General features: G+C 43.6%; 1 protein-coding gene across 4 annotated transcripts in view; it reads right to left on the reverse strand.

The window, feature by feature from the left end:
- TBC1D22B (TBC1 domain family member 22B) overlaps positions 1-23700 on the reverse strand; it is a 79908-nt gene that overhangs the window by 50156 nt on the left and 6052 nt on the right. For 2 of the 4 annotated variants that reach the window (XM_027601350.2, XM_027601348.1), the window contains exons 1-4: positions 9582-9824; positions 4274-4581; positions 1897-2076; positions 1287-1357 (exon numbers count right to left, since the gene is read on the reverse strand). In XM_027601350.2, the coding sequence (XP_027457151.1) occupies positions 1287-1357; positions 1897-2076; positions 4274-4581; positions 9582-9700 (678 nt within the window). In that variant the 5' untranslated portion in view covers positions 9701-9824. Of the gene's footprint in view, positions 1-1286; positions 1358-1896; positions 2077-4273; positions 4582-9581; positions 9825-13693; positions 13751-23700 lie in introns of those variants that run through there. The other 2 variants (XM_027601349.2, XM_027601351.2) reach the window with 1 other exon arrangement.

The raw sequence follows: 23700 nt of genomic DNA on the forward strand, positions 1-23700 counted from the left end.
TGGAAGGAATGGAAGGACAACTGCCAAGAGGACAAGAGTCATCCCTTCTTGGGTCGGGGCCACCCAGTGCTTGCCCTCTCCTCCTTCAACGAGCCCCACACGTGGGCAGATGAAGCAAGGCCCGCTTTCCCAGGGTTATTTACACCCGTGGCCCCACACCGCATGGGGCGCGCATTCAGCGGGCCTGCACTCCAGAGCTCCGGGAGTTGGCTTGGCAGAACAATGCATGTAGGTCAACGGGAGGGAATGGGATCCAAGTTGAGGCCTCTGAGGGCTGCATGTGTGCAAGGTAATACGTCCAAGAATCCCAGCAATATGGCCACCTCGATGACGCATCTCAGCGGCAGGCTGTGTACGTCCGGGCCAGTCACAAAATCTTTTCCGCGGTAACAGTCAGAATTCCCAGCTTAGGAAGCTGAATGTAATCTGGGACATAGCAGCGACAATGCACAGACACAGAACTCCTGGCAGGGGCCTGCTGCCTGGCCAAACTCCAGGCCAACTTCCCTCCTCGCCCCTGCTCTAGATCCCACTCTCCATTCTTGCATCTCCTGCTCCCCTTCCGTTCTCACCAAATCTACTCTTCACTGCACCTGCCCTTCCTGGAAGTGGCCCAGGCACTGATAACACGGTTGTGGGACTGGGGGGCGGGGAGCATTCAGGAGACAGGCCCTTCCTCTCACAAACATTTATGTACTACATCCCACGGCCAGTGCCTGGAGAGCGGGGACTGTGCTTTATTCATGGCCACCTATCTGTGCCCAGCAAACAGCGGGCCCTTAATCATTCCTGACTAGATGGATGAATGAATGTGACGGCTCAGGAAATCCTAGTGTCCCTATCCCAGGGGCTGGCCCAGTGCTCTGTCCTTAGGGAAAGTAGGACCAGTGCAGGCTTCTGAGGGAGGCCCATTTCTCAGCCCTTCACGGCCGCAGAGTGGCTCTCCCCCATTCTGGTTATTCCTACTGGAAGAGGAGGCAAGTCCAGGGAACGTGGGAGCTGGTCCAAACAAGTGCCGGGATCCCCAGCTCACTACACTCTTTCTCCCTGCTGTTGAGAACGTGAGATTGTGACCACAGGGAAAAGCAGTGCTCTTCTATATGTGTGTAAGCTTGCAAGAGCGTGTTTCTTCATGCACAGAAAAAAAGAGGACAGTCCCACAGATGTGCCGTACCCAGTGGGACTGGAGAAGTCTATGCAGTAAGATGAACGTGTCCAGACGAACCTCATCAGGTAAGAAGGGCTGTGTAAGGCTCACGCTTCTCTACACAGTGGGCAGAACTCACCGACAGGAGTCTCCAGGTTACAGGTCGAACCTCCCTGGGAACCCCTGGCCAGCTACACTTCCTCAGTTCATCTGCAAACAGATAACAGCTGCGTTGGATTAGCCCTTCCCACCAAGGCCCTAAGACGAACCTCAGCCGGCACTGCCTGGTTCCTCCCACCGTTCAAGAAAGACCACCAGCACCAGCACGAGCAGCGGCTACCAACAAGCACAGGGAAGGAGCCCCGAACAGCAACCCCGAGCAGCAGGGTGGCCAAGACGCGGCTCGGCGGTGGTGATGCAGTCAGCTCGGAGAGCAGACTTAGAGGGGAAAAGGCAGACCCGTGAGTGTGGGTTTCAGTCAGAACTGCCTCGAGGTAGGGGAGACCGAAGCCAGAATAGCTGCACTATGGTCTACGGGCCACAGAATCCAGTCCCACCTAATTTGGTCCCTAATTTCTAGTAACGTACTTCTGACTTAATACCGGCATGTCACTGCAATGGGCATCAGATCAGGTGATGCTGGAAAAGTAAAACAAGGAAGAATAAAGAGCAATAGCTTCCAGGTCTCTCTGTGAGAATTCCGGTCACCAAGAGCTCCTACCTTGCCCAGGGGGCTCACGGGGACTCACCTAAGTCAGTGTTGTGGCTGGAGAGAAGCTGACGGAATTTTTCTAGGCGGGTTTTCTCCCGGACAGTCATCGGGGGCGCCCCAGACGCATTCTGGTCCGAGATGCGGGCAACCAGGGGGATGATGGGTCGGAGAGGGAGTGACTGCTGTTTGTGGAGCGGGTTCCTCAGGCATGTATCACCTGCGAGAGTGAAAAGGAGACCGGGCGGCGCGTGGAGCACGGCCTCGGAGGAGCGCCACGCTGACTGTTCAGCACTGGCCCCGCTGCAGGCGCGCCGCCTGAAGGTGCCCGCTGAGGGGCGGCCGGTAATGCAAAGCCAGCTGCGCCCCACGCATGTGCCCAGAGGAAGGGCTGCCTTGTGATCACATCCTACCAAGGCGCCTTCCGTGCTCACAGAGACTCCAGATGCCGTAGCAACTCTGAGCACTTTTTTGGCCACTCCGGAGGGAAACCAAATGTTTCCATTCTACCCCAACTTAGAACGTTCCTTCATGCCTAATACTGAGTTTGGGGGCAGCAGAGCCTAAGGCAGTGTTTGCCTTCCCTTTCCACATCACAGAGCACGTGCGCAATGACAACACAGGAGAGCGTGTGCGATAAAAACAGTTGGCTGCTGACCTGAGACCCCAGGCCCCACATGGCAGCCCCAAGGGCTGAGAGGATCAAGAGCCACGGCACAATCCTGTTTGGGGAGGCTAAAGTTCCTCTGTGCTCCCACATTTCCCACCAAGAGGAACCAGCTTTTAATCCTGCTGGGATATGACTGAAATAACAGGAATACAGACTCAAGCAGAACCATACATCTGGTTCTAGACATTTCTAACCTAGATGGTAGGCAGGAGAGAGGAGTGGTGATGGACTGACATTTATTGAGCTCTTACTATGTCTAAGACATCAGGTGGGTCACATTTACCTAGGATCTCTCATTTGATTCTTACAACATACGGTAGAGATTTGGTACTCCTTTATGGAGGACGAAACTGCAGCTCAGAGAGGTTAACGGTGATTTGCTAGTGAGACCTGAGATGCCACCTTAAGTCTGTCTGCCTCCAAAAACCCTTATTTATTTTACTACCACAAAGAAAACTCAGTTTTAAATTCTGACTGTCCTTCCATGACTGTTTCATATTCTTCAACTGTCTGGGCCTTAAAAAGCAGTAGTCACGACAAGAATTAAATGATGAACACTCCGCAACCTGCACAACTAGAAGGCTGACGGAAATGCTGTCTGCCACAGGGTATTCGGCTGGGGTGCCTCGTGCCACATGGGGCCTAGAGAGCAATGTGCACCTCTGATAGCCCAGATTAACGGATGACGCTCACAGGAGGGAACCTCATAAAGGGAATGTTCTGGACAGTCCTGGCTGCACAAGTGCAGCACCTTCATTAGAGGCTGTGGCGGGGACCTCCCTCACAATGGGACCCTTGGAGACCCTCAGTCACAGTACACAGACACTTCCAAGAGCCTACAGCTATGGCCGCTCTGTCTACCAACAGCGAATGCCCACGTGGGCATGGCCCTGAGTCCGTGATGGAAAGTGGCCGTGGAATAATTTGAAGGCATTAGGGCCTAATTTCACGACCATGTGCTTATTCTGAAACTGGAGAAGTTGTTCCCTTAGAACGAAAGTCGGGACACACTCCAGGGCTCTGCCGTTCCTCTGCTTCCTTTTCACCCTTTCCCAGTCAGCTGTTCTAACTTTCACTGGAATGATGACACTTCCCTCTCCAGCTCAGAATAACTGGCTTCCATAAAACCCCTTAGAGCAACATTACATACAGCCATGGATGCTTAAAAGAGTACACTGACGGTCCCCAAACATAGGATAAAGCCACCATCACCTTGACCAGTTGCTGAAAAAAAGAAACAGGAGGGGTGTCCCCTCCCGCCCCTCCCACCTCATGGGCAGGGAGCTGTGACACAGGGCTTGCAGGCCCACGTTGCTCCATCCCTCGGAAGCAGGAAAAAGCCAGCCCGATGCTTGTGGGTGCTCCCCAGGGCTGAGGTGGCCAGCCAACAGCACCAAACGTTTGTGGAATTCAGCCACCACCAGCTTTACATATGCCAGTCAATATTCTTAAACCTGACCAAGTCTAAAGCAAAGTGAAGCAACCAAACTGCAAAAGTATAGGAAAGGAAGAAGAGAATGGCAGGCAACGCTGGGCGTCAGGAACTGAAGCCCCAGGGAGCCCTCAAGGTGGGAGGAGTAAGTACAGCCTATGATCCATCAGGTCACTGATGTTGTACGACAGGCTTGAGCTTTCACGTTTTATCATCCAGTGAAAGATCTGAGTGATGCCCTAAAGAAAAACTGTGTATTTAGAATGCACTCTGCTGAAAAGGCTGAGGCTATAGAGGGGAACAGGATGGACTTACTGGAATTTCTGGACAGCTGAGCATCACTGCTGGACTTTATGACCTTGTAGCTGGCAGGAACATCGGATGTTGTTGACTGGGAGCGTTCTGGTTTCACCCTCAGCTTGCTGTGGTTTTCTAGGACTTGGGCTGCGGTTGCCAGAGCAACTTTTGAGTTTAGAGTTTGGAAAGGAGGGGAGGAAAAGTCCTCTTCCTCATCATCACCAATGTCCCAAGCATCACTGGTATTCCGGGCAAATTCATGGAAACTGGAGGCCTTCTTATTCTTCAAAGGAACTGCGTTGACTTTGGACCGTTCTTTGATGAAGCTTTAATAAAGGAGACATTGTTACCAAGGAATGATCTGATACGTCTGACCACGTTCACTTTCTTATATTAACCGTATGACAAATTACCTCATACACAGTCTTTACTTTTTCAAACAAAAAAAACATTCATATCCGTTCCTCATCCAGACGCATACGGACCAGCACTATGCTACAGAGACAGATGTAGTAAAGATCGCAATGCTCCCAAATATCCCACATGCTCCTATTTCCCAGCCCCCTTGTACTTAGGTGAGGCCAGATGACTAGTTCCAGCCAATGGGCTGAGGAGAGAAGTGAGGCTAATCAGTGCCAAGCCAAAGCAGACAAGAAAGGTGTGAGTTCTCTCTATAAGCTTTCTTCTACCTTGGTAACTGCCGGGGAGCCAGAGGGTGGCACCTCCCTCACCTGGGAAACAGAGTGGCTGCGTGGAGCAGGGCCTGCCCCCCTCTCCCACTCAACTCCACTTTGGACATGTAGCATGAGCAAGGAAGAAACCTTTGTTGTGTCAATCCACTAAGACTCCAGAATTAATCTCTTACGGCAACATAACCTATTCCTTAGAGTAGAACATAAAGCACTGGCAGAACCAGAGATAATTTTAGGTAGTCCATATGCAGCATTAAACACTGAGTTCCAGAATGAACGAGCTGTTCCTTTTCCATTCTGTTAAAGCCCTTCTGCTAGCCGAGAGGAGACGATCTCATTTGGTGCTACTCAGTCTTTAAGACTATTTTTTAACAAAGAGAGGGCAGCCTCAGGATCAACACATTTACAAGCAACATCGGCTGGCTTAGAATTTTATTAATAAGATTGCTTTGGGGGCGCTTGGGTGGCTCAGTTGGTTAAGTGACTGCCTTCAGCTCAGGTCATGATCCCGGAGTCCTGAGATCAAGTCCTGCATCGGGCTCCCTGCTCAGCGGGGAGCCTGCTTCTCCCTCTCCCTCCGCCTGCTGCTCCCCCTGCTGGTGCTGACAAATAAATAAAATCTAAAAAAAAAAAAAGATTGTTTTGTTTCTCGCTGTGTTTATTTTTTAAAGTTACTTTCCATTTTTGGCAAATGATAATCGGCTTTCTACTTTTAATTTATAGAAGTGACAGGTTTACTTTAAAATATAAATCTGGGGCGCCTGGCTGGTTCAGTTGGTGGGGCATGCGACTCTTGATCTCAGGGTTGTGAGTTTGAGCCCCACACTGGGTGTAGCAATTACTTAAAAATAAAATCCTTAAAAAAAATAATAAAATATAAATCTAATTGAGTTTTTTAAAAAGTTCATTTTTTAAAATGCATCTGGTAAATAATAGTACAGACTGTGGCAAAAAACTGTAAAGATGGTACGTGACTAAAATTTGGGAAATACCAGATTAATTCACTGATGAAAGAGAGCCTAGTTCTAAGAGTCATGCAGACCATTCCTACTTTCCTGACCTTTTTCCTCTTTGTCTCCCCATTAACGTCTATAGGCCCTTATTCTGGATCCAGAGGACTATGTAGTTGGGACAGTCCTTTTTTTTTTTTTTTAAAAAGATTTATTTATTTAGAAACAGAGAAAGAGAGAGAGCGTGCATGTGCATGCACACGTACACGTCAGGGGAGAGGCAGAGGGAGAGAGAATCTTAAGCAGACTCCATGCTGACCCAGAGCCTAACTTGGGGCTCTATCTCATGACCCTGAGATCATGACCTAAAACCAAGAGTTGGATGCTGGTTGGGACATTTCTAACTCAGTCTCATCTAACATCCCTCAAACCCCAAACCTCGTATAAATTTACACCTGGGGACTGGAATGCACTGGAGTAAAGACATCACTAAATGCCTGTTTCCTCCAGCAACATACAGTGACTCTAGCAGGGAAACAAGGCTCTGCCAGAAGAGCGGAAGTTCCCCCATTTCCAGGAGCTGTCTCTTCCTCTTGGGCAGAGGTAGGCTGTCTAATAACCCATCTCATCTCCCTAGAGGAGTCCAATGCTTATTCTGAGAGATAATGGTTATTAACATTGATGAATACAGTCTGACAACTCACACAGCTCATCAGAAGTCCCTACTATTAGCATCAGAAAAGGAGTAAGATTTTCTGAGGCATTACTTTCAAACACTGGTCTCATACAGAGTAAAGGAAGAAAAGACATCACACAGAATGTGTGATGAGAGAAAACTAGATTACAAGATGTAGCAGTTCAAATGTGTTGGAAACAAAATACCATTTCCCACCTGCTCAGTTAGCAAAGATCTAAAGGGTGTTCTCAGTGTTGACCAAGATGCAGTGGGACCTCCATCTGATACTGTGGCGGGGAGGGGATGTAATACTGTACAGCCCTCTGGAAAACCATCTGGCAACATACATAACATAATCTCTGACCCTAACAGAAAAACCAGAGGGTCAAAGATGCTCTAAGGCAGTTTATCATGGTGTTACTTATTTTGTTTAAAAACTGAAAACAACATAAACATCTAGAAATTGGAAATGATGAAATAAATTACAGTTCAGCCACCAGAAGAAATGTTATAATGCCAATGAAAAGCACATCTTACAGGCTATTTAATAACACTAGCAAATGATCTCAATAAAGTGAAAATTGGAACCAAAAAATATATTTTTATAATCTCTGTAGTAAAAAAAAAGTATATGCATAGAAAAGACCAGAAAGAAAATACATCAAAATGTTAACAGTGCTTATCACTAGGCTGTGGAATTATAGGTGATATTTGATTTCATTTTTATAGGTCTCTGAATTATTCATGTTTTCTACAGTGAGCATATTATTTTTATTAATCAGTGGATAAGGTTGTTGCTTTCAGCAATCCCCAAAGTAAGAGTACTTATAAACTTACTGAACGAACAATCAGAAATGAACAAGAGCTCAAATCAAAGAAAATAAAACTGGGGCAACACATTGTGAATATCTGCTGTCAAAAATCCATCCATGAGCCAGAAGAGGCAAATTACTCCTCCGCGGACCTGGTGAGGCTGCATGTTCTGGACTCGTCACCACGCCTGCTTCTCCTTTGTCGAGGGGGATGTAGGACCCACTGCCTGCAGTACATACCTCAGGGGGTCCACTGTCAAGAACAAATGGGCAGGGGGCGCCCAGGTGGCTCAGTCGGTTAATCGTCTGCCTTCGGCTCAGGTCATGATCTCAGGGTCCTGGGATCAAGCCCCACAGTGGGCTCCCTGCTCCACAGGGAACCTGCTTCTCCCTCTGCCTGCTGCTCTGCCTGCTTGTGTGCTCTCTCTCTCTCTGTGTCAAATAAATAAATAAAATCTTTTAAAAAAATAAAATGAATAAATCTTTAAAAAAAAAAAGAACAAATAGGCAGATGTGTAAGATCTGTCATCAATAAAATACTGCATTGGAGTCCATGGTTATTGTTGTTTTCCTCTTTGAAGGCAATGTTTACCTCAAGATTGCACATGATGAACCCAACAGGGTGATATGGAGTGCTTTGGATACCAAGGTTCACTACTGTTTTTTTCTGGTTGATGTTTCCTAAATACTCTTTTATTTTTATTTGTTTATTTATAATTATTATTTTTTTGAGAGAGAGAGAGCATGCATATGTGCCTGTTGCGGGGGGGTAGGGGTTGGGAGAGGGGTGGAGAGAACTCAAGCAGACTCCCTGCTGAATGTGGAGCCCATCCACAGGGCTTGATCTCACAACCCCAAGATCACGACCTGAGCCAAAATCAAGAGTCAGATGCCTAACCGACTGAGCCACCCCGTGCCCCTCCCCCCTTTTAAATAGGCTCCACGCCCAACGTGGGGCTTGAACTCAAGACCCTGAGATCAAGGGTTGCATGCTCTACTGACTGAGCCAGCCAGGTGCCCATCCTAAATACTCTTCTGGTATTTTGAGGATTTTTAAAATAAGCCATCAAATCAAGGAGCTGAATTTTAACTCTGGTGAAAGAACTGGCTGCTGAATTAACACTGGCTGAAGCACATGCACACCCTGGAGTGGATTAAAACACTACACCAAGAGACGGGCCATGCTGAGCATCAGGCTCTAACTGACGCTGAGCTTTCTATATAAATGAAGGAGGCAAATCATCTGAGTGGTGGGTACATGAGGGTTTGTTATATTTTTCTTTCACCTTTTTATGCATTTTAAGTATTTCATTATATTTTTTGAAGCAGATGAAGATTCAGTATAAGTCAACTATTAAGATTAAGAATTGGAATTTCCTCAGATGAAGACTTTTGCAAATAGAAATTGGAAGGACATATTCCAACACACTAAGAGCAAAGAAGGGAGGAAAGAATGTCATTCCCTGCAACAGAAAAAGAGAGAGTCAAAGCAGACCATTTTGAGGCTGCTAGAAATCATTTTAGGGATACCTATTCCACAAAGCCCAAACTCAACCAACCAGTTAAAAAAGCTCTGTTCTTAGGAAAGAGGCCTTCATGGAGGAGGGGGTGCATACCCCTAAAGGGGTAGGAGTCTGAAGACAGAAGGTTGGTGAGAACCACTCAGAGAACCAAAGAGGCATGTGAGAGTGAAAAGGTACCTGGGTTGCCGCTGAGAGAAAGCAGTAAAATCTACAGACCAGTAACAATGGGGGAAAGATTTAAAGCTGAAGCGTTTCCATGTCTATTCATTCTGTTCTCTCCAGAGGAGATAATATAAATGTACACATACCCAAAAGTTAACATGGCTTGGCTATTTACTGGGTGCCAGGTTCTGTGCTGCTGTATATACCCATTTTCTGATTAATGCTCATTTATAAGGCTATGAGGTACTATTATCATTATTATTATTATTATTTCCATTTGCAGATAAGGAAATTGAGGTTTACTGAGGTTATGAGCAGGCAGCAAAGTCTGGGTTCAAATCTAGGTCTACCTGACCTGAGAGCCTGCATACACTCTTTTTAACTAATCTACCTAGAAAAAGAGATCTAGTAAGATCCGTGGCCTGGGTAGAGTTGTTGCCAAGTGAACCGAGCACGTAACGACAGCTTTAATTTCCCAACTGTGCACAGCTGGGAGCCCCAATGTTCTCACCTTGTAGCAATCACTTCTTTTCTACACGGAACAGGCTGTGTATGCTGGTGGCCAGAATGGGAAGAAGCCACATCCAGGAATACAGTCGTTGGAGAAGTCTCTCTCTTCCCTTTTGACATCAGCAGTCACAGTCAAAAAACCAATCCAGGTAATCCTAGCTGGGGGTACCTCTGGATTATATGCTGCCTCATTTTAACATGGTCCCAACTAATTAATAACCAACTCAAGGCATCCTAATACAGTGCGGCTCGAAGTTTAGCCAAGATTGTTTAAACAGATCTATATCAAACTTCCAACCCGGCTGGCCTCTCACAGAGACCTTCATCACACCTCCTTGGTACTGAATGCCAAATTATCATTTAAAAAAGCACTTTTGAGGGCGCCTGGCTGGCTCAGTCAGTGGAGTGTGCAACTCCTGATCTTGGGGACATAAGCCTAAGCCCCGTGTTGGGTACAGACATTACATAAAGATAAAATCTTAAAAAAATTAATTAAAAATAAAAGGCAGTTTCGCAAAGACCTCATTTAATCCTCACAACAACTCTGACATGAGTCTTATTATTTCTGTTTTATGGATGAAGGAACTAAGGCTCAGAGAGGTCTAGTAATTTGCCCTAGACCATGGAGCTAGAAAGTGGTGAAGAAAAAGAGACTCAAGAAGTGCACAATACGTAATAAAAAATAAACGGCACATCTGAGAGAAACTTAGTTGTTTGGTGAATGGTAACTTGTTAAATGGGAACACAAACCCCAAAGGATATTTTGAACAAGAGCGGTTGCAGGTTCTGCTGGTTAGGAAACAAAGGATTGATCACTCTGTAATTTGATGGATACGACACTGTTTTGCTGATAAGGCTGCTCACTTAATAGAAATAGGACACGAATTTATTTAGAAAAATAACGTCTGACACTGGTGAGGGGCAGGAAGCAAGTGGGGGTATTCAGTAACGTTCAAATAAACCCAGTCATCGCAATAACCAGGGTGGCTTCCTGTGAACTAGCTTTGTAACCCGGAACTAGGACCTATCATATTTTAGTATCAACTCAGAAAATAATAAATTTAGAAGCCTGTCATACCATCCAGTGGCCAATGGGGCCACTCTGCAGTAAGACTAGTTTTATCTGAGCTGTAAAAATTATTGCAGGCAATATTATCATTAATGGTAATAATTTGGCAAATTGAAGTCACTATATCCAGACAGGGAACCGTGTACTCTGCTCATGCAGTTTAGATGATTGAAGACCCAGCGTAAAGGCTTCTGCTGTGATGGGGATTAACCACGTAGTAATTAATGGCAGCCTGAAGTGGAACGATAATCATGTAGCGGAGAAAGTAATAAAAATGTCCCAACAAAGGTACTAAAATAAGGGCAATAAATGTTTTATAGTAACAATCTGGAATTGTAAAATGGTCCGTGCAGACCTAGATGCTGTTCCATGTTGCAGAGTACTAATAACAGACCTCCATGTGCATGTAAAGGGGAAGCAATTTATTCAGTGACAATTATATTCCTCCCAAATCACAGAGCTAAGTGATTACTTCTATTGAAAGTATGATTGCAACTCTGCTGAATGATCAGAGAGAACATTCGTGGTTTTATATAACTAATAGGTGGGAAAACAAAAGTGGATAAAATGTGTCTTTGTAGTCTGGGGTATGGCAATATTCCTCAAGACCTGTCCTTAATAGAGAATCAGGGAAAACTCACTCAGTAACGGATGCAGACAAGGTGTGGTGACCCTGACACGAACATAAAACAAGACAGCACATTCTGCTGCCTTATGTGTGGGTGGATGGACTGATTTCTAGGTTAGCTCTGTTTTTATCAAAGACCATTATAAAATACACTGGAATGGACCTAGTACCAATCAACAAATCCTGAACATGAACAGAACTGGCTACAAGGAACAGAATACTCAACTACGATGCTTAAATTGTCAAGACCATGATGTCAAGGCACTTGGGCAGGTGTCTCTGTAGGTCTCTTGGCCTTTCCCTCATGTTACAAGGTAGCTGCTAAAGCTTCCAGCATCTCATTTTCCCACTACCACATTCAAAAGCAGGAAACGTGAGTGGAGACAAAAAGAGGCTCTCTTCACAAAATGATCTCTCTGGTCGAACCAGAAAATCTTTCCCAGTACCTTCCTTCAGGAGACTTTTACATCTCACTGGCCAGAACCAATGAGATAAGCCCACAGTAGGCCAGTCACTGAGATTACCAAGAAATTATTATAAAAGGCTTAAACTAATACGGATACCTGCTCTAAGTACATTTCACTGGCTCAATAGCTGAATAAAATTATGGTTCTTGAGCAAGAAGCAGCAGGGGCAGGGAAGACTGTTGAGTAGTGCCTGCTACTCTGGCCAACAGACCAGATAGTCTCTTATTGGTAAAACCAAGAAATAGAATGCATTTACTTAATGGGAATGTCACAGAAAACATGCTCCCCCCCGCCCCAAAGAAGAGCAAGGTACGAACTAAGAAGCACTGAAGTAAAGCCCACTGACTAAGTAAATGCAATGATTTCACTCTTTCATTCCATAAATGTTTACTCAGTGCCTACTAGGTGCCACATGCTGTTCCAGGTACTAAGGGCACAGTGGTGAATAAAACAAAGTCCCTGCCGTCAAAGAGCTTATACTCTATAGTGGTTTCTGATATAAAACCTGTGCATTACAGAAAAGAACAGCAGTCACACTTCCACAGTCATTCAGAAGACCATACCTTCCACATACTGGCCAAATTGCAAAAATAATGAGTTTGGGGGGCAACCGGGTGGCTCAGTCGTTAAGGGTCTGCCTTCGGCTCAGGTCATGATACCAGGGTCCGCGGATGGAGTCCCACATCGGGCTCCCTGCTCAGCCTCTCCCTCTGCCCCTTCCCCCTACCACTCATGTTCTCTCTCTTAAATAAAATCTTCAAAAAAAAAAATGAGTTGATAGAATTACAGAAAGTTCACCACATATTCAGCTAAGTTACTTCTTTTTTTTTTAAGGATTTTATTTATGTATTTGACAGAGAGATAGAGAGCACAAGTAGGCAGGGCGGCAGACAGAGGGAGAGGGAAAAGCAGGCTTCCCACTGAGCAGGGAGCCCGAAGTGGGACTCAATCCCAGGACCCTGGGATCACGACCTGAGCCTAAGGCAGACGCTTAACCCACTGGGGCTCCTGGCCCTGCTTTTTTAAATATTAAAATACTGATAATATACATCTGACAGAGCATTTTTGTAGGTATTCAAAATATTTTAATATACATTATCTTTACTCCCTCCTTGACTGTGAAGGGAGGAAGGGTAGTTATTATTACACAGGCCCCCAGAAGGGTGAAAACCTAGGCCTCCCGTACCTCTTAGATCATTCAGCTTTCACTACAAACTATAGCTTTCCTAGAAATAAGTCTCTAAGATTAGCAAACCCAGAGACAGAACCCAAAGTTCTTAGAAAATCTGAGAAGAGGACCCATCTCCTCATTTAAATTCACTGTGGCTGAATGATGGCCTATGAGAGAAAGGAGTGATAAAGTGATAATTGGGGGCATGAATACACACCCACACATCTTGGATTTAACCAGCGTTTCTACTGTGTTTGAAAATAATTTATTAGAATTTTACTAGAGAAATAACCTCCAGGGAGCTTTTAACTCTACTGTATGGCTGGGTTTCTTTAAGGGTGTCAGAGAAAAAGAGGACCTGAAGAATGCCAGACGTACAGTTATATTCTATTTGCCCTCATTCTCATAAAACATAAGTAAGGAAAAGGTAGCAGACCTATATATGTTCAGAAGCAATGAACCCCAGAAACTAGAAGGTCATCAATCGTCCAATTTGGGGACCATATTTAATCAATAAAGATCCTTCCACCACAACACAGTCCAACACCAAACCCTGCATAAACCAGCTTCTGATGTAGGAAAACCAAAATCTCTGATGTGAGTTAATTTCCCACTTAGTAATAGACTGTTTAGAGGCAAGAAGATTGCTTATCTTCTGATCCAAAACAGAGCAGGGAAGAAGCTAGAAAAGATCAAAGTAGAAACTGTCATTTCAACAAAGTAGGGGAAGGTTCATTAAAAGAAGTACATGCATGAATGGAAAAATATCTTGACTTACTTTTTGGTGAGTCGAGGGTCCAGAGGAGGGTGTTGTGCTCCATACACAGGCTGGATGCTAAAAGCAAGAAAAAAGAAAGCAGCAAGTTGTCAGGAAGCTAAACATGTTGGGTAAGTACCATCTGCATCACAAAATCAGAAGGGACTTTGAGAAACAGGTTACTTCCAAGAACAACTATATCCACACCAAAGGATAGCAACCTGCTCTTTTTTTTTTTTTTTTTAAGATTTTATTTATATGACAGAGAGCGAGGTCAGAAACACAAGCAGGGGGAGTGGGAGAGGGAGAAGCAGGCTTCCCGCTGAGCAAGGAGCCTGATGCAGGGCTCGATCCCAGGACCCTGGAATCATGACCTGAGCCGAAGGCAGACGCTCAACCAACTGAGCCACCCAGGTGCCCCACAACCTGCTCTTAAAAAAAAAAAAAAAAAAAGGTGCACCCAGCTGGCTCAGTCGGTAAAGCATGCGACTCTTGATCTCAGGGTCATGAATTTGAGCCCCACATTGGGTGCACAGATTGCTTAAATAAACTTAAAAAATAATTAAAAATGAATCAATAAAGTCTCTGGAGAATGTTCATCTTCCACTGGGGCTTCAGCACCCTACATACCTGACCGTTGGAAGTCCTATCTGTAAAGAAGGCAGCATGGAAAGATAACAGGCTTTGGAGCTAGAGAGAGCATAGTTTGAATGCCAGTTCTGGCATCCACCATCTCTGTCAACTGGCACTGAATTACATAACCACTTTGACCCTGTCTTCTCATCTGTAAAATGGGAGCATCTCCTACCCCAAAGGATCACTTGGACTAAAAGAGAGCGAAGCAGCAGTAGATATCAAGGGAAGGGTGACCCAAGTGATTCCGACTCATGGCTGGTGGGGGTATTAAGTGATACAACTCACTTCCAAAAACAGTTTGGCCGTATCCAGGAAGAAATAAATATGCATGCCCTAAGGCCCAGTATTTTCATTCTCAAATCTGTATCTTTTTTTTTTTTGATGGGCAGCAAAACAAGGTTTATTGAACAATGCTAAAGTGATAGTACAAAGCTCCCAAAGAGGGAGGGGACCTGAGAGGGTTGCCCTCAAATCTGTATCTTAAGAGAAATACATATGTGTGTCAGGAGAAATATACAAAACTACTCATATCATTATAGTTCCTTTTAGCATAAAACTAGAAATAACCCAAGTGTCCAACAGAAAATAAACTATAATATGTTCATATCACAGAATATACAGCAACGTAAACATACGAAGTAGGGCTGCAAGTAACAATGTGCATGAATCTTCCAAATGTTACGTTGAGCAAAACAAGCAAATAATACAAGAGTAAATACTGTATGATTCTAGTTATATACACTTCAAAAACTGGCAAAAAGGATTTATATCATCTAGGGATGCAGCCATAGTAGTAACATCATAAAGCACAGAACGATTAACATAAAAGATTGTGGTTATTTTGGAAGGAAGGAGAGAGGCATGATTGAGAACAGACACAAGGAGGCTTCTGAGGTGCTTACTTCCAGGGTGTTCACTTTGTAATATTCATCAAGTTATCATACCGCACAATTGTTTCATGTAATAGGTCACAATAAAAAAAAAAAGAAGAAGAGTGACTATCCAGCCAAACTGTTGTTCAAATACAAAGGTGACAGAAAAACATGCTGCAACATGTAAGAACTCAGGAAATATGGTTTCCCTGACTCCTTCCTGAAGAAACTACAAGAAGAAAAACTTAATGAACAATGAGCAAAATGGAGAAACTACAACTAAAGGAGTGGTGCAGAGCATTTAATGGATTTAGTCTGACGACTAACTCCTAAATTTGAGGCGTTATGGTTAGAGAAGAGAATGTAAAAACAATGTAATTGGCAAAGGTTAAAATGGGACAGAGACAGAGTGAATAAGTATATTGATTTCCTCGTCTTCCACTGACAAAGCTTAAAAGAGGGTTCTAGAGGGGAGAGGGGTTGGGGGATGGGTTAGCCTGGTGATGGGTATTAAAGAGGGCACGTATTGAATGGAGCACTGGGTGTTATACGCAAACAATGAATCATGGAACACAACATCAAAAAAAAAAGATACTTAAAGCTGATAGCTCAAGGGAGGTGGGTGGGCAGATGGGGCAACTGGGTGATGGGCATGAAGGAGGGCACATGAAGTAATGAGCACTGGGTTTCATATGCAACTGATGAATCACTGAATTCTACCTCTGAAGCCAATAATACACTATATGTCAATTAAATTGAATTTAAATAAAAACATTTTTTTAAAAGCTGATCACTCAAATAATAGAGACATAAGCATGTTTTAGGATATAAAATAAAACTAAAAAATAATATAATCAACTAAAAGCAGGTAAGGAAAGGGCAGGAAATATTAACTACTAATTCCATCACTGATCATGGTAATAAGCAGTCAATAGATGTCTCAAGAAATATGGTATAAAATTATACTTACAAATGCAATCACTAGAATAAAATAAAAATAAAAATAAAAGAACAAACTTCCCCAATTATCAGAATAGATACATGAACACCCAACTCCCAAAGCAAATACAGTCCTTACGGTGAAAGATTTTTCTTTTAAAGAAAACATTAAAAACAGAACTAGAATCAAATATACATTCCAATAAATCTAAAAGGACTGAACTTGCCTATTAAAAGAAAAAGGATTGTTACTAAGAAGGGACTGTTTAATTACAGTGCATCTGTTAAAAAGAATGAGGCCATTCTATACCCACTGACATGAAACAAACTCTAAAAAAACATTAATAAAAGATACAGAACTGTATGCATAACATGTCATCATTTTTGTGGAAAACCTTTAAAATAAAACATATCCTCATACTTAAACACGCTGAGAGTATCTTTGAGAGAATACACAAGACACCAATAGCAAGGGTTTGGAAGAGGAACTGGAAGACTGGAGGACCCAGCAGCAGAGAGACTGCTTTTTTGTGCCTTACGGAACTTTTTTGTGGCCTTCCGAATTAGTATCATGTACATGTGCCACCCTTTTAAGAAATAAATTAAGCGACCTTAAGAGGGCTGGGAGGTTTAAATGAGACAATGTGTAAAAAACCCTTTAGCACAATTCCTGGCAGGTAGTAATAGTAGCCGGTAATGAGGTAGATTTGCAAACATCAGAATGGTACCTGGTACACACTCAGTGTCCAAGAAATGTTGGCTTTCTTCCTCCCTCCCATTTGGTAATTTATTCCTTACCCAACACTTAGGAAGTAGAACAAGGTTATCAAGTACTTCGTTTGACATAACAGATGTGATCCTAAAGTTACTTTTAAATAAAAATGCAGCCAATTCAATTATTTTCACACTGACTTCTACTAAGATTCCAGAGAGAATGTTCTTATGTACAATCTTTATGGATATAACTCTGACCTTTTTAGCGATTAAGAATCTCTAACTCCCCAAACTTTTCTAAAAGGTTACTCAATAATTTGTAAAGAAACCATTACAAACACTACTACAGAGATACAAATAATACAACTTTAACAGTTTAAAGAGTTTACAGAGTTTCGTAGGCAGAGGAAAAGGAGAAAGAAAATAAGAGGGATCAAAGAATAATGGGAGAGTGTGATTTAGAGAAAGAAAGCTGAAACAAAACAAAGATGAAAACACAAACAAAAAACAAAAGGCATAGATAAGTGGAACAGAATAGAAAACCCAGAAATAAACCCACAACAATTCTATGGTCAATTAATCTTTGACAAAGCAGGAAAGAACATCCAATGGGAAAAGGACAGTCTCCTCAGCAAATGGTGTTGGGAAAACCAGATGGAAACATGCAAAAGAAAGAAACTAGACGACTTTCTCACACCATACACAAAAATAAATCCCATATGGATTAAAGACCTAAATGTGAGACCTGAAACCATAAAAATCCAAGAACAGAACACAGAAATCTGACATTGGCCGTAGCAACTTCTTTCTAGATATGTCCCCTGAGACAAGGGAAGCAAAAGCAAAAATACACTATTGGGACTTCATCACAATAAAAAGGTTCTGCACAGGGAAGGAAACAACAAAACTAAAGGCAACCTACAGGATGGGAAAAGATATTTGCAAATGACATTTCTGATAAAGGGTTAGTATCTAAAATAAAGAACTTCTAAAACTTAACACCCCAAAACCAAATAATCCAATTTAAAAACGGTCAGAAGACATGAACAGACATTTCTCCAAAGAAGACATACAGATGGCCAACAGACACATGAAAAGATGCCGAACATCACTGATCATTAGGGAAATGCAAATCAAAACTACAATGAGATATTACCTAATACCTGTCAGAATGACTAAAATCAACAACACAAGGGGCGACTGGGTGCCTCAGTCAGTTGAGCATCTGACTCTTGGTTTCAGCTCAGGTCATGATCTCAGGGTCCTGGGATTGAGCCTTGCATCAGGCTCCATGCTCAGTGTGAAGTCTGTTTGAGATTCTCTCTCCCTCTCCCTCTCCCTCTGCTCCCCCTACTCAAATAAATAAATAAATCTTTAAAAATAATAATAAAATGAAATAAAATCAACAACACAAGAAACAACAGATGTTGAGGATGTGGAGAAAAAGGAACACTGATGCACAGTTGATGGAAATGCAAACTGGTGCAACCACTGTAAAACAGTTTGGAGGTTCCTCAAAAAGTTAACAGGGGCACCTGGCTGGCTCAGGTGGAAGAGCATGTGACTCTTGATCTTGAGTTTGTGAATTCAAGCCCCATGTTGGGCGTAGAGATTACTAAAAACAATAAATAAAAACTTTTGTAAAAAAGTTAAAAATAGAACTACCCTATGATCCAGCAATCACACCACTGGGTATTTACCCAAAGAAACAAAAACACTAATTCAAAGAGATACATGCACCTCTATTTTTTAAGCAGCATTATTTATAAAAGCCAAGATATGGAAGCAACCCAAGTACCATCAGTTGATGAATGGATAAAGAAGATGTGGTACATATATACCATGGATTATTATTTAGCCATAAAAAAGAATGAAATCTTGCCATTTGCAACCACATGGATGGAGCTAGAGACTATAATGCTAAGCAAAGTAAGTCAGTCTGAGACAGACAAATACCATATGATTTCACTCATATGTAGAATTTAAGAAACAAAACAAACGAGCAAAGGGGGAAAAAGAGAGAGAGGCAAACCAAAAAACAGATTCTTAATTATACAGAACTGATGGTTACCAGAAGGGAGGGGGCAGGGGGGATGAGTTAAATAGATGATGGGGATTAAGGAGTGCATTGATGTGATGCGCACCAGGTGATGTGTGGAATTACTGAATCACTATATTGTACACCTCGAGCTAATATAACACTGTGTTAACTAACTGGAATTAAAATAAAAACGGTTTTAAAAGGGTCACTGATTTGTATTTTAATGTTTGCAAATACTCTAAGATGACTACACTTGAGCTCTCCAAGTCCACAAACCTCTTTAGAGCAAAATATAAAGATCAGAGGATAAGCTCTGCAGAAAGATTTCAAAGGGCTGGTTAGGTGAATGGGGAGGAAAAAAAAGAGAGGTTCCTTAGATTCCCTCTTTTAAAAGAGTATTACCACCTGCCAGTAATCCAGGCAGAAAAAAAGCAAACCTAACTGTGCGGGCTTAAAGGTCAAAGGCCATTAATTACTATCCAGGAAGGGGATCTTAAAATCACAGTAGACTGTTTCTTAAATATGTCAATCCCAATGTGCTGGCACAGCCAGAAAGGCCAAGGTACGTGAGGGACTTCCTCAGCAAAGGTATCAGAGCCCAAGTTGAATTTGTTAACGTATTCTTCAACTAAACCATGATGTATCTATACCTGGAACACTTTAATTAATCAGTTTATTGAATCTCAAAAAGAAGAGGCAAGACATTAGAAGAGAAACCAAGGGAGCACCTGGGTGGCTCAGTTGGTTAAGCGTCTGCCTTCAGCTCAGGTCATGGTCCCAGGGTCCTGGGATGGAGCCCCGCATCAGGCTCCCTGCTCAGCAAGGAGCCTGCTTCTCCCTCTTCCACTGCCCCTCCTTTTGTTCCCTCTCTTGCTGTCTCTCTCTCTGTCAAATAAATAAATAAAATCTTTAAAAAAAAAGAAGAAGAAGGGAAACCAAGATGATCACAGAGATGAAATGAAGAGACTGAAGCCTGGTGATGAAAGTGCTTAATTTCCTGGCATTTATAATTCACCTGTCAGTCTGAACCATCCCTACTCCTCCCAAACCACACTCAACTCCAGAGCAGGCTGGTCTCCACTGTGCCTTCCAAACATATCTTAGCTACTAAATCAGGCTCTTCTGCCATTTCAGTATTGTATTCAATCTGAAACATTCCCTTCAAGATCTATACCCCCCCACCATGAGATCTTCCCCGACACTAGCCCCCAGCATCCACTACCCCATGTCTTCTCTGATTCCCTAAAATACATAAATCAGGGCTTATATTGCTTTTAATAAGTAAATATTTTTTTAAAATAAACTCAATTTAGATCATACTGTAAGGCACACCCAGGTCAGTGTTCAACTCATACATACATAAGAAAAGAGACATTATGGAGTTCAAACGTTGCACGCCCCTCCCTCCTGACCTTGGAAATCACTTTATTGCATCTGCCATTTTTCCCCCTCATCTTTGTTTTTATGTTATTTTCCATGTTTGTAGCCCTAAACAATTTATAGTATTGTTTTCCATGTTTTTAAAACTTTATATAGGGGTGCCTGGGTGGCTCAGCTGGTTAAGCATCTGCATTCAGCTCAGGTCATGATCCCGGGGTCCTGGGATTGAGCCCCGCATTGGGCACCCTGCTCCGCAGGGAGTCTGCTTCTCCCTCTCCCTGCCCCCACCCCCACCCAGGCTCATGCTCTATCTCTCTCTCTCTCAAATATTTTTTAAAAAGTTATATAAATGGTACCACAATATACATATGACTTATTTTGACTAGTAATCATAAATGCTACTTTTTTTTTAAAGTAGGCGCCACACCCAGCATGGAGGCCAATGCGGGGCTTGAAATCACGACCCTGAGATCAAGCCCTGTGCTGAGATCAAGAGTCAGTCGCTTAACCGCCTGAGCCACCCAGGCATCCCTAAATACTACTTTAAATATTACTTAATTTCATGGCTGGCTAACTGGTCTCTCCAAAACAAAATTTAAAAAACATTTGCTCCAGGGGCACCTGGGTGGTTTAGTCAGTTAAGCATCCGACTTTTTTTTTTTAAGATTGTATTTATTTGAGAGAGAGAGAGCACAAGCAGGCAGAGGGGCAGAAGGAGAGGGAGAAGCAGACTCCCCACAGAGCAGGGAGCCTGACTTGGGGCTCGATCCCAGGACCCCGGGATCAGGACCTGAGCCAAAGACAGCTGCTCAACCGAATGAGCCACCCAAGCGCCCCTAAGCATCTGACTCTTGATTTTGGCTCACATCATGATCTCAGGGTTCTGAGCTCAAGCCCCGCTTTGGGCTCTGTGCTGGGCGTGGCGCCTGCTTAAGATTCTCCCTCTCCCTCTGCCCTTCCCTGCCCCTCTCTAAACAAAACAAAGCATTTGCTCCACACAAGTGTAGAAAGCACTTCATTCACATTTTCAAACGAAAAGAAAAATACAGAGAAAAATTAACAAACATCCAGGAACCCATCACTCTGATTTAACAAATGTTAATATATGTCAGATTTCTTTAAGAAAATAAAGCACTAGGGAGACTACTGAAGCCCTAACTGCAGTCCCAAGTCCTGTTCCTCTTTCTCTCCAAGAGATAACCACTCTCCTGAAGCGTGTACGAAATCCGTCCCACCTGTTTTTATACTTTAACACACATTCCCGTGCACATAAACACCATACAATATTGTTTCGGTTTAAAACCGTACACAAAAGATTGCACACTACTTATCTTTCCACATCTTGCTTTTCTCACTCAACAGTGTGTTCTCACCCAGCTGCACTTTTCAGTTTTTTTTCTGATTACAAAGTGACATATGTGTAGTGGAGACACCAGAGAGTCAATGATAGGCAACATCCTCACCAGGGGAAGCCACAGCGCAGAGCATTTTCAACTTCTAGAGAGCAGTGGTAACGCCATGTCTTTTTCTGCAGTCCCCTCACCACCTGGCAGAGTGCAACACACCCCAGCAGGCAATTAACAACAGTTAGTGAGCGAAGACGGGAACTCTACAAACCCCAGGCCTCTGCTTAAGCAGGCTAGTGGCTCGTTAGACCTCAACACTAGAAGCAAAGCCCACCCACATCTTGGAGAAATCACATGGCACATGCAGAAAAATGAATGCCACAGCAGATGCCACGACAGAGACAAAACAGCAAAACTCCTGGTCAACCTCTGACATTCTCCTTAATAAAACCAACACCATGGGGTTTATCGGCATAGCTTGTCTGCACAGTTCCAACAGTGCAGAACCCTCGGTAGGAAAAATCAACAGGCGTTTGTTTAGCGCTGACAAAGGAGCGAAAGCAAATATGGGAACAGACCTATCCGATTTAAAGCAAATATGTTGGCAACTGATTCGGGTTCACACACTCATTTGATGAAGTCTTCCAGAGCTGGGGCTCTATGCTGTTTCGGTGATAATTTAGTACCTTCTAGTCACTTACTTTATCAGTAAAACATTTCCAAGTTAAGAATAGGTTGTAATATAATGTACCTGCCCAGACAGACTGGGAGCATAACACTGAGTCCATGTTATGGAAAATAACCAAATGACAGAGATTTTAGTTGGAAATCTACAGGCTCCTAAGTGATTAGACACTTTCTCAACTTTATTTAATGCTAAAGAGAGCTCCTTAACTTTAATAATAAAAAATTTTGGGCCCCGCTGGTTCAGTCGGAGTGTGTGACTCAATCTTGGGATCATGAGCTCGAGCCCCATGCTGGGTGTAGAGATTAAATAAATAAAACTTAAAAAAAAAAACAAAACACTTTTGCTTAAAAAGGAGAAGCCCAAGCAGAGACACCTGGGTGGCTCAGTTGGTTAAGTGTCTGCCTTCGGCTCAGGTCATGATTCCGGGGTCCTGGGATTGAGCCCCGAGTTGGGCTCCCTGCTCAGTGAGGAGTCTGCTTGTCCCTCTGCCTCTGCCCCTCCCCCCTGCTTGTGCGCTCACTCTCGCTCTCTCTCTCAAATAAATAAAATCTTAAAAGGGCGCCTGAGTGGCTCAGTTGTTGGGCATCTGCCTTCAGCTCGAGTCATGATCCCAGGGTCCTGGGATCGAGCCCTGCACTGGGCTCTCTGCTCAGCGGGAAGCCTGCTTCTCCATCTCCCACTCCTCCTGCTTGTGTTCCCTCTCTCGCTGTCTCTGTCTCTCTGTCAAATAAATAAAATCTTAAAAAAGAAAAGTGGGTGGGGGGGTAAGGCCTTCCCAGAAGGATTGGAAATCAGAATGTGGAAATTTGTCTCTCCCATTCCAGGTCTTATCTACATCTTTTCCCTGGAAGCACCCACACCCCTGGACTGGATGAGGTGTTCAACAAGTGTCCTAATCCTAGCAGAGACTGAGGGAAGGCAGAAGAAGCACTGAAAGAGCAGTAGACTTAGAGTCAAGAAATCTGCAGTTCTGCAATGTGATTTGGGGCAAGTCACTTTCCCTCTCTGCCTTCAGTTTCCTTACTTGTAGTGGCCTTAGAGTCAAATTCTAACATTCTACAATTTCATGACACTCAGATGTTCATGGGGCCAGCAACTCCCTACTTCCAAAAGCACAAGATAGAAAAGCCCACCTTCAGTGCCCTCCACATCATCTACTCCCACCTATCAGTCATGCCTGCTGTGAGTGACAAAGAGAAATATCCACTGATGTGAGTTGAAGCTGGTAACTACTTTTTTTTTTAGATTTTATTTATTTATTTATTTGAGAGGCAGAGGGAGAAGCAGACTCCCCGCTGAGCAGACAGCCCAACATGGGGCTCAATCCCATAGACTCTGGGATCATGACCCGAGCCAAAGGCAGACACTTAACCAATTGAGCCACCCAGGCGCCCTAAAGCCACTAACTTTAA

Source organism: Zalophus californianus, chromosome 7 (genome assembly GCF_009762305.2).
Source record: "Zalophus californianus isolate mZalCal1 chromosome 7, mZalCal1.pri.v2, whole genome shotgun sequence".
In the NCBI taxonomy this organism is placed as follows: Eukaryota; Metazoa; Chordata; class Mammalia; order Carnivora; family Otariidae; genus Zalophus; species Zalophus californianus.